This window comes from Nannobrachium achirus (genome assembly GCF_963921795.1).
Source record: "Nannobrachium achirus genome assembly, chromosome: 20".
NCBI lineage: Eukaryota > Metazoa > Chordata > Actinopteri > Myctophiformes > Myctophidae > Nannobrachium > Nannobrachium achirus.
This window is the reverse complement of record NC_137827.1, coordinates 39,937,854-39,950,109: the sequence shown is the minus strand read 5'-3', so window position 1 is coordinate 39,950,109 and position 12,256 is coordinate 39,937,854. Positions and strand designations below refer to the sequence as shown.

Below are 12,256 nucleotides of genomic sequence, written 5' to 3'. Positions count from 1 at the left end.
GTTCTCAACCTTTTCAGGCCGCAACCCCCAAAATAATCATATTTTATCCGAAGGCCGAGCGATCTCCCTTTGCACATTGTTGGCTAAACGTCTAATTTTACAACAATGGAAATCTGAATCTAGCCCTTCATTCAAGCAATGGCTCAGAGACCTGGGCAACGTGCTCCATATGGAGAGAATTCGGTACTCAATTATTAAGAAGGACGATCTCTTTATGAAAATATGGCAGCCTCTGCTGGATAGGTGGTCAGTCTCCTGTGACAGAGCCCGTGACCGGGGTGTCCCCTCAAATGCCTGAGAACAGTCTGGGTTTTATTTCCCTGAATCCCGCTTATATTATTAGCTAAGGTTTTCTTTCCTGGATGCTGTCAACAACTACTTTTACTTTTATTGTTCTCTCTTTGGCTGATTTTTTTTGTCTTTTTGTTTTGGTCTGTCTTTGTCTTTTTGTCTGTTTTTTCTTGTGTTTCCTATGTAAAAGGGGAAACTGACTTTTTGACCTGTGTTGTACTTTGCTACTTACCCCCAATAAAAACTATATTAAAATAAACAAAATAATCATATTTTAACTGGGGACCCTCCACCACCCTGACGAGCACTAAGAGTTGAGGCATTACATTTTGTATAACACGGTTCTATTGTGAAAATACTAAATAGCAGATCTACATGCTCACAACGTTGCGAGGCGTTGTGAGCATGTAGATCTGCTATTTTCACAGTTTCTGCCGCGAATATTTGATATTCTTTTGTCATTTTAGAGGTATTAAAAAGTCCTTAAATTATCACTTTAGAAATGTGCAGATACCCTCTATACACTTAAACTTTATGTTGGTTTGTTATGTTGAGTGAGAAAACAATGTTTCACATAAAGTTAATCATCTGGGGACCCCCCAAAATAATTTGGGGGACCCACAGGTTTAGAACCACTGGGTTAAGAGGACACCTACTGTTTGTCAAACTAGTACTGCCTGAAACTCATGAGCAGAGTATCACCGCAGTTTGGTCTCCTCGCTCCCTGTCTGTAGTACTCAGGATGTACACTGGTTTTGTTTTAGTAGCTGGTATAAGGGAGGCGGGTTGGAGAGCTCACATCAGTGTGGAAGGAGCCTGGGTGCCTTGGCACAAAGCACGGCCGCTCCAGAAGGACATGCTGTGTGGCGGTGGTGAGAAAAGCCATGTTATTATCACGTTGTGTGGGACGGTGTCTGTTGAGACTTATGACGGCCCTGTTTGTGTCACGGACATCGTCTGTGCAACCACGAACGTGTACAGTACTACCAGCACAACCTAGTAATCCAGTCACATCCAGTTGACTGAGAGGCACTATATCCGTTGTTTGAACAGTGATTAAAATAATTCAGCATTAACCAACTTAAACCATATATACAGTAAAATGCAGACCGGGGACCTTGGCGCACTTTTTTATCCATTATAATCTCTTCAAACTCAACCGAGCTTGTAGATCTGCTATTTTTGCATAACGTTATGTCCATTTTAACAGAACATTTGAATATTATGCCGCTAGGGCTACTAAACTGGTGTCCATACACAACATTGTCTGTTCACAGCGTTGGGCACATATTGTACATAAACCATTTTACTCTTCATGGCCTTATTTTTACAGCAAGGCTCTGCGGGAGTCTTTAAGGAAACTCTTGTGCACACTGCCAGTAGGCCACAGATTTACCTCCATAATTTATTGTCACGTGACTGAGTATATCATAGATGGCTGACCGAGATCCACATTGGATGCACATTGGAGCCATGACGTTTTTATGTGGATCCAGAGAAATGATTTGATGTTTTGATTTTATCTTACTTATTTTTGTCTACAATTTTCAAATCCATCTGTGCATAAAAATGCAATGAAACGGAACCATAACGGAACTATGACTGAAGATGACAGCAAATTGATAGTTAGTATCGTTGGAATACCCATATTAAGCAGGTTTCAAGTCTCTGAAAGTAGATTTTCGTATTATACTGAATTAAATGGAAACCAACGGCTTCCTTGAAAATCAAGCAAACCACGTTATGCTTTGAACAACGTTCGGCAGTAATGTCGCAGCCAATAAGCTAAGACCACACCCGTATGGTCCTGTTTTAAGGTCGGATCTCTCAACGTGGAGGGAAAGCGCGAGCAGCAGTGAGATGGAGAGCAGCCGGAAGAAGAAGAGGAGGGTAGAGTGTTATGCGGTTCCCTCGTGGTGCACTGCCAGGATGAAGTCATCTTCCATTTTTAGCCCGGCCGGCTGCTATAGCTGTGTTGCTCCACTGATACGTGGAGATATTGCTCATTATCTCCCGTTCCTGCTGGTCTTGTTAGTAAGCGCGTTGTTGTCGCCGTCGGTGACGTCTATGGTGGCTGGCCCCGTTCCAGCAGGGAGACATTTTCTTGGTCCGGAGGGGGATGAAGGGGGCCTGACGATGAGCCGCGTGGGGGCCCCAGGGGCCCCCAGAACCTCCGTGACCCCTCCACTCTTTCTACCCTTTTGTGCCACTGTTCACTGTGACCTGCACCCCCTGTCTCTCTCTTTCTCTGCACACTTCATCCTCTCTTCATCTCCCCGTCTCTCTCGCTCTCCCCCTCCCTCATAACTTCACCCGTTCTGTCTTCTCCTTTTCCCCCCCAGTCTTTTATCTGTCGGCCCCTCAGTTTCCTGGCCACAGTCCAGAGGAGACACCGGATCTGGAAGGGCGGGGGATGGGGCCCCCGGAGTGGGGCCCCCACGGTCTCAGAACTATAAGGCAGCTGGAATGGATGCAGGGGATGGGGAGTGGTTATGGGGCCGTGGCGGGTGATGACAGTGTCTGCAGGATGATGGTAGTGGTAGCAGGGGAGGGGAGGCAGCGGTAGCACAATGCAGGGCCTTGCTGCGCTGTAGTAGTGTTGATTTCGTCTACTAAATGTCGAATTTCTTTTGCCGACTAGCTTTTTTCACTGACAAAACTAAATAAAAACAAGGCTATGGTGACTAAAACTAAGACTGAATATATTGACAATTTTGTCAACACTAGACTAAAATGTCAGGGAGGGACTAGTGGAGAAGAGATCCAGTAGAACTAAAAGACAAGTCTGTGTTTATGTTTATGTTTGTTCACGCTCGGGTGGTGCGCTCTGCAACGCGTTGTGAACTTGTAGATCGCCTATTTTCAGCATGCAATCAAGTGTAAAATCTGCCATTACGACGCCATCAAGCCCGCCAATATACATTTTAGTCGACAAAATCAACTGTAGCTTTAGATAGGTACTGTAGGTTTAGGTGTAGATACTGTAGGTTTTAGTCGACTAAACATAAGATTATATTCGACTAAAACTAGACTAAAAACTAAAACATTTCGGATGACTAAATGGAATCTCACTGGAAAGACTATGACTAAAACTAAATCATCACTAGGCTGCAGGGGTTGGAGATGAATGGCAGGGTGAGGTGGGAGCTTTCACGGTGATACAGCAGCAGAGAGTTGATCCTATCTGCTTTCAGCCAGCATGGGGGTGGTGGAGGGCAGACCGACTGCCATGCGAGCGGGGGCGTCACACCAAATTCTGGGCCCTGGGTACAAGGATTCACTGCGGGCCCCCCATGAATGTTAACCATTGAAAAATAGCAGATATACAAGCTCACAACGAGCTTGTATATCTGCTATTTTTGAAAAATCGTGAAAATGTGTGCAAGAAACCTATGTCAAGGACCCCCAAGATGATATGTATTTGGCCACGGACCCCGATCTCAAAATATTTCGTTCCAGGGACCCCCAGAAGCTAAATTTGAGTTAGAAATGTTCGCTTAAAAAATACATATGTTCAAAGATTTTCACACATTTTCACAACTTTTCAAAAATAGCAGATCTACAAGCTCGCAGCGCGGCACTCGGTGCCGCGCTGTGAGCTTGTATATCTGCTATTTTTCAATAGATAAAGTTATTAGGGCCCCTCCACCTTGGGCCCCAGCAACTCAGTCCCACTTTCCTACCCCTTGTGACGCCCCTGCATGCGAGAGATGGTTGAGAGACAGCTAGCAACGGATGGATGTAAAAAGGCCTGCGAGATAAGGATGCCGAGTGATATCGATTGTATGATCTGCCTATCTGGCCCTGGGAGGTAGCTGGAATTCTTAAGATTTCATCAGGTCACAGGTTGAAAGAAAATGTATTCTGTTTTCAAAGTTTGCGGGTTTGAAAACTTTCCAGCTTGCCGTGGGTTAAACAAGGCACTTCAGTGTAAGACTGGGAAATTAACAGAAAATATGTCGAAACCGATATTTAGAAACAATAACATTTTCTGATTTCTGATCAACCACTGAACCCTGTATTATAATTCATTGTACAATGGTGGCATGTAAAAAAAATAGTAAAGATTGCTTGTCTACAAGCTCACTGTGAGCTTCTAGATCTGCTAATTTCACTATTTTTTGGAGCTGTGTGGAACACAAGCTCCCTATACGTGGCCGTGTGTGTAGGTATGTGGGTGGGTATGTGGGTGGGTGGGTCTGTGGGTCTGTATGTAGCCTGTATGTAGTAACCCTGGGTGACCAGAGAGGTGCTGTTGAGTCTAGCCTGCCCTGAGCATCAACTGCAATACACACACACACACACACACACACACACACACACACACACACACACACACACACAGCTCCACTTCGAACAGAGGTTCGATTTTTTAATAACCATTCATTTATCGCTATTGAGGTGAAAAGTTTGAAATGATAGTGATATTGATTCAAAGTTCGCTTTCAGTGTCTCAAGAGTGTGTCTCACGAGCGGAAACAGCACCCCCACAGCATGACAGCTTTGTGGGTGCTTGATTGGCGACCAGTGGGTTGGACTAAAATAGGCTAATCCCAAAAATGTCCTCGAGCTGACTTGCTGACACAGAGACCGTTTTCTCTCAAACTAGTTGAATGACTAGCTCCGTGCGAAGAACGGCAGGAATGTGGCGTGCCGCGTTACACAGATACACATTTCTCCTTGGCCTTTCATCTGGCTCTTATAGTGTGTAATTAGTAGTTTGTCTGCAACGACTCGGCTATGCATCTTGAACTTAGCCTGAACCCTTCTGGGCCTTAAATGTCTGTCAGCATGCAGCTTGAGTACACAGGAACGGCTCTGTGGGGAACGGTAAACATGCTCAGGGCACACGTGAACAGCAATATCCAGCTTTAAAAGGTACAACTCTTTCCCAAAGCAATCGTATAGACTTACAGCTACCATATGGAAAACCTCTCTTAACCAGTGCACGTCTAGGGGCTGATACTAACTCCTCCTTAACCACTTTAAACCTGGCCTCCCTGTTTTGAGAGTGTCATTAAACGTGAAAATCGTCAAAAAACAGAAGATGCGCAAGCACCCCAACACGCCGCATTGAACGAGCTGCAAGCTTGTAGATGGGTCGCTTTTGCCGTCCAACACCATCGTATGACAAAGTATGAAATAGTGCTTTTAGTGGTTGAAAATCTCTTCTTGTCTCAGAGGTGTTTTCAGAATTACATCATCGGCTTTGGTGGAACACCTGCTTTATACCTCGGTGTGTGAAACACTTCTTAAATGGCACAGGGAATTGTTGCTGTGCTGCTGGCCCAGTTGTCGGTATCGAGTCCCTTGGCTGAAGTCAATAGCAACATGGTTATTAGCCTTGTAACACAGAAGCGCCTATGGTGCTGCTGTACCCACATGGCTCCATGCCACTGGGTACTTTTCCTATACCTGCTGCCCAGCGCTTCATAACAGCAGTGCTGCTGCACAGCACGCTAGGGCAGCTGGGCGAGAGCCAGGTGCATGGACAGATGGCACTGGAAATCAGTGGTGGAAAAAGTACTATCGATACTGCCATGCAGAAACACATTTACAAGTAAGAGTCTGGTCATCGAAACTGACTATAGGTACTAACCTCGCATAGCCAGACGAATCTGCCATTGCAAAGAAAAATTGCCTTGGCAGATTAGGTCTGGCCATGCTCAGTTATCAAAATATGTCATGGCTGACAAGCCGTGAGGAACCAACCAGGAGCCCAGTATGCAAATGTAGGGCGGGCTTTACGTTGTGAGAAACCAACCAGGGCCCAGTATGATAATGTTTCCCTTGGATAAAACAAGAACACTGAGAAGAACCAGACTAATATCCACGCAGTGATAATGTCTGGCTATGCGAGGCTGAAGTGTCAAGCATAAATATATACTTAAAAGTACCAAAAGTAAGTCCTCATTGTGTAGAACGCCCCCGTTACTTATCATATTTCTAAAAATGTTGTAAAAAAAAATATATACATATTTAGAAAATAGCAGATTTATAAGCCTCTGAGATGCAGTGGTCTAAAGTAAAAGTACCTCACAATTGTACTTAAGTAGCTACTTTACACCACTGCTGGAAATCAGCATTTTTATCCCTCTCATTCTCTCTCTCTCTCTCACACACACACACACACACACACACACACACACACACATTGCTATTTGCCCTCAAACCTGTAGGGTCAGGCTCTGATTACTGATTACCGATTACCTCAATCCCCCCCCCCCTTCAGCAGCAGGGAACAGGGGAAAGTGCTACCTCACTGCCAAATCACACAAAGCCATTTCCTGTCGGGGAGGAAAATGACCAGGGCTAATTTTAGACGGAGGTCCTGCAGAGAGCTGCAAAGAGTGAGACTCTACCGGGGAGGGGAGGGGAGGGGGGAGGCTGGCTCTGAGAGTGGAAAAGCATTCATGTCACTTATACACCATGAATGAAAAGTCCACTATTGTAACAAGAAGCCCTAGTTTTTTCCCCCCTCGGCGTGTATACTTGTTGCTCTACTATAGTGTTCGTTTTCAGGCACTTTTCCCACAATCACATGACCTTGACTGTAAGCCTATAAATACTTGCACTGTATAGCACTATATAGCAGTTTTTCAGAAAGCCTATGTTTTCTACTAAAGGCGTTTGCGGAATCGGCCTCAGGTCTTACTTACGGAGTTAACCATGTCTTCCTCTCCCCTCTCCTCTGTCTCTCCCACAGAATCTGACCGGTGCTCGCCCTCCACCCAGGTACACCTACGATCCCTCCATCTTCGCCTTCCGTTCCCTGAGCACAGCTCCCCCGTGCAGCCCCATGACACCGTCTGACGACCCGCCATGTGCTTAAGGAAGCCGCTGCCAGATAGAAGCCCCCTGCCGCGCCACCCATCCAACCCCCAAAATCCCCCCATTTTGGGACTGCTGCTTTGTTGCAGCTTCTACGATGAGACCAAGAAGTAACTGTCTTAAGAATGACTGCTATAGTGGAAGAGAAGGAAAACAAAAACAAAAACTAAAAAACATTTTCGACGATGTATGAGGGTTTGAATATTTTGCACACTCAGGTAATTCCATTCCGTTTTGCCGTCACTTTGATAACCGTTCGACTACGTTGATACCAGCAGGAACTCAGTGCATAACGTTGTCAAAACCACAACATCAGGCCATGTGGTTTCGATGATACTTCAGGTTTTGCATACAAACGGTTCTCCCAACACTTCCTGGTAGAGGAGTACACACATCCTTGCGTGGGAGGTGTGACTCAGGCAACATGGTACCAAGCGAAGGTACACAAGACAACGGATAACTTGGTTATGTTCAGGCCTATCCAATTTGGAATCAGATTGGTTATATCAGGGGTCTTCAACAGGGGGTCCGTGACGCCTAGGGGGTCCTCAGAGTGACTACAGAGGGTCCACCCAAACCATTATGTGAGTTGGTGAAGAGGGAAAAAGAGCGGATCAAGTACAGAGCCAACGGTCAAGTTGACTAAGTATTGAGGCTTTAAAAGGCTAACTGTCTGAAAGTACACATTAACCTGAAACCAACATAGCAAATAGAAAATAAACAATTGTCACGACACTGACAATAGTACTATCAAACAGTCTATGAAACTATCTATGAAATCTATGTAAAATTGGGTCCCTGCTTCATCTCTCTCTCAGCTAAGGGGTCCTTGACCTGAAAAACGTTAAAGATCCCTGATTATATCGAGCCTGAAGAGCAAAAAAATAATAATAATACAAAAAATAAAACACATACACAAGAAAACAGATTTTTGACAACGTCGTATGACAGAGAATAAACTAAGCATTACTCACACCTATGTCGTTACCACAGCGACCACTGCAGATCGATGAAGTCCGAATACACAGATCGGATTTCTCAACAAAGCCCCCAGGTTTAGTTTGGGGTCGGATACCTTCTAGAGAAACGCACGTACGACAATCAAAAGTAGCCTGGCATTGGCAGGCTGATCACACGGTGGCCACAGGCATTCGTGGCGGAACGTCTGTGATCCCACGTGATCGGTCTGGCACTGCCTGGCTGAATCAAAAGGTTCACAGGTTTCGTTTTCGATGGGATTTCCGGACACGCTATATCTTGGTAAGGTGATGTGCAAGGCGATGGTCACATTTCTGTAATGTAGAACTTGCTTGCCTGAATAGCTACTTGTGTTGGATGTGCTATTTGAACATGACGTTCACAGTGAGCTATAAGGAAATGTATGACTGTAGTTAAATAGTTAACCTTTGATGTATCCTTATTAATGAATATGTGACTATTAGTACAGGTCAGAACCTTTCCCTGCATGAATTCCTCTGTGTATTGCAGCAAACGAGGGGTGTATTGTAACTAAACAGGGAAGTACTGTACAAGACACATCCGGTACACTAAATATGACAAGTCAGACTGGTGGTATGTCATGTGTAGGCAATGTGTAGCGTGCCATTTCATATCCGGTACCATCCGTTCTATGTAGTACAGAGCCACAGGTATGTCTGAGATAACCGTTCCAAAAAAATCTCTCAATGCCTTGAAAAGACATTCCTGTTGTACTGAATGTATATTGAGGCAATACAAGGCTCCGGAGATCATGGAAGCACAGTGCAAACACTGATTTTACTCAAATAACAGAATGACCTGCAGACGACCTACAAATGCATAATGAATGTATCTCTTGCCGTTTGTTTTGTTGAGATCAAACACAATGTCATCAACCACAGTAACAAAGCTTTGCTGGAGTCAATGTAACATTGTGACAGGTCTTTGTCCCACTGTTGCACAAACAATAAAACGCCCTGTGGCCTCCTATTTAGGAAGTGAATTTCATTTACCATCAATGCACAGTATCGTTATGCAATATTCAGACCGTTACTGTTTTTGCTCTTTGTGGCAGAAGAAATATTTTCTATACCCTCCACTTGCAGTAGGAAACACAAGTTACAATCCCTAAGTTTAATGTCCTCTCCCAATGGCAAGAGGTAACTGCAACACCCAGGATTTTTTTTTTTTTTAAAGATTTGTTTGTGGGCTTTTATGCCTTTATTGGATAGTACAGTAGACTGACAGGAAACGGGGGAGAGATGGGGAGAGACATGCAGCAAAGGTCGTCCGGATCGGGAATCGAACCGGCGACGCCGCCAGGCATCAATGCCTATATGGTATGCGCATAGACCAGTAGGCCATCGGGCACCCCAACACCCAGGATTTTAACCCGGGTCTTCTAATGCGGGAGACAAACATCTACCACCAGCAAGAGGGAATCCTGCTGGGCCAGGGGACATTATGAACATTATACAGTGGGGTTATGAGATTCAGGCAGGGCTACCTGTGAACCAGGAGTTGTCCTAACCAATACCATGGGTCTATAAATGCCTCAAAGGAGAAACACCTCCAACCACTGCAGATGCAGTTAGTTCTATTGTATTAACATACTCTACCATACAGATATCTTGCAGCTTTACTTCTTGCTGGGACAGTCGACAGCATAACATTACTGTTCAGTATTTCTGATGGAGAAACAATCTGTAGCATGAGGCACCCAGCTGATATCGTGGATCAGTTACAGCGAGTGGAAAAACGATTTACAGCTACAAATGTTCTGGGAAAACAAGCCTGCATCTGCAGTTTGAATCTTTTTAGATTTTGAGGCATGCTGCCAACATATAGCCACACACAGGTATAGGAGTTGCATAGTAGGGCATTCACGAATAGTGATTTTTAGTATTCGAATTATTCAACCTCAAAGTATTCGAATAGTCGAATATTCGACAGGACTGTCAAATATTAAGTCAGCAAGAGGCAAACATTGTGTTAAATAGCCGATCTACATGCTCACAACGCCTCGATCTGCTATTTTCACCATATTTATCTGCGGAACCGAGTCACATTAAATGTAATACCTACAATTCCAAGTGCTTGTCAGGGTGGGGGTCCCCAGTTCATATGTTTATTTTGGGGGTCATGGCCTAAAAAGTTTTGAGAACCCCTGGTATATAGAGCATTAACAAATTCATCCACCAGGGGCATTGGCAACTCATTCTTATGACTTCCTATCTAGCCAAGCTTTAAAAACTATACGTATATATTTTTTAAAGAGAAAACAATAAAAATGTAAAATAAGCGAATATTCGACTTTGGTGAACAACTTCGAATAGTGACTTTGATATTCGAATATTTGGTGAATGCCCTATTGCATAGTAGTTGGTCAGACTCCTAACTGTACCACGATCTCATTTTGCCTTGCATCGCTTCGTTGATATGAAAAAGACTAAACATAATTCGGTGGTATCATGGCTAAGAAGATTATCGACAGCAGCAGCCCTGCTTCCAAGACCCCGCAGAGCCACAGTACAGCAGGTGTCCAGGACAGCAGGATACCCAGCTGTCTAAGAGTGTGGGTCAAATGTACGAGATTTAAAAAAGATCTGTCAGGAGGTAGTAACCGTTGTGCCACAGACATGAAGCAATAGCCTTGTAGACACACCAGTCAGCTCTTTAAATCAATTTGCTTCACGGATACGAATTGAGCTTCTGCTAAACCGTCCCATTGCTTTATTTCAGTATGATGTAATACATTAAGGGCCAATTTCCTGGATAAGCTCAGACTAATGCGATTTCTTTTTTTAATCGAGATTACCCACTGAAGAAAAAAAGAATAGACACTGTACATTTAGATGTAATCTTTGTCTCAGGGACAGGCCTTAGAGAGCTCATGATTCGTATCTGGGACATTGATGTTTGTGTGTGTGTGTGTGTGTGTGTGTTAACAATCTGCCTGGTGAATTGGCACAGGACTTGGCTGGTCTGGTTCGACTGGTTGCTTCCCAACCCTCATTACTAGGTCACACACCAGAATAACCCACCGAGATCACGTTTCTTAAAGCTAGATCACACACTTGCGGTGGGTGTTACGCTTGGCTGAATGAACTCAAGAATTTGCAGTGATGGATTCTTGAAGAAACCGGGCCCTTATGAACAGTATGAGACGTAGACATGACAATAAGACACGGGTCATCAGCAGGGCTGCAACAGTCGATCAAACAATTCAATTTAATCAATTATAACAAATGATTGATTTCAATAATAAAATCACGTTTTTAATTATTTATTAAAAAAAAGGTGATCTACAAGTTCACAATGCGTTAACTTGTAGATTGGCTATTTTTGTGTAATGCCAATGTACATACATACGAGTGGTTAATCAGCCCAACTGATTAGTCGATTGTTAAAAAAAAGAATTTGTGATTTAAAATGTGAAACATTTTTCACATTATTATATATAGAATAATCATCAAGAAAATAACCAACTGTTGCAGCCCTAGTCAACAGGCAGCACTGAACAAAGAACTGATCGCACCCTAAATGCTATGTACAGACAGTTTTTTAATACAAATATATGAAACCAAAGACATACTTTTTTTTCTTTACATCTCTAAGTCCCTAAAGCCCCTAAAGAGGCTGAGATGTGAGCTGAGAAAAGGACTGGAGAGGAGGATTCCAAATAGACGGTATGAAACCAACATGAACATCGGTGCCGTGTGGGATTTCACACAGAGAGTAATCCTGCCCTTGGCAAACACGCCACCCGTACACCCCCAATAGCTGAGTCACCCGTAAAGACAAATCTTGTTAAAAGGAGAACTTTGAGGAGGGACATGCGTACGTGTAAATGTGCACACTCGCGCGCACATGCACACACACACAACACTTAGCTTGACTCATTATCAGCTTGTGTTTCAACCATTAAGCTATCCAAGTGACCAGATGGTCAGAAAAGCTGCTTCACTGCGCGCTCTCTTGCTCCAGCGCACGCACGCACCCGCACGAGCACACACACACACACACACACACACACACACACACACACACACACACACACACACACACACACACACACACACACACACACACACACACACACACACACACACACACACACACACACACACACACACACACACACACACTTTAACAA

General features: G+C 44.2%; 1 protein-coding gene across 1 annotated transcript in view; it reads left to right on the top strand.

Annotated features, from left to right (window-relative positions):
• The window catches only part of LOC308305665 (uncharacterized protein), a 43,971-nt gene extending 34,877 nt beyond the window's left edge, over positions 1-9,094 (top strand). The window contains exon 5 of the mRNA XM_080750497.1: positions 6,998-9,094. Coding sequence (XP_080606623.1) covers positions 6,998-7,123 — 126 coding nt within the window. The 3' untranslated portion in view covers positions 7,124-9,094. The remainder of the gene's footprint in view (positions 1-6,997) is intronic.
• Positions 9,095-12,256: the final 3,162 nt, after the last annotated feature.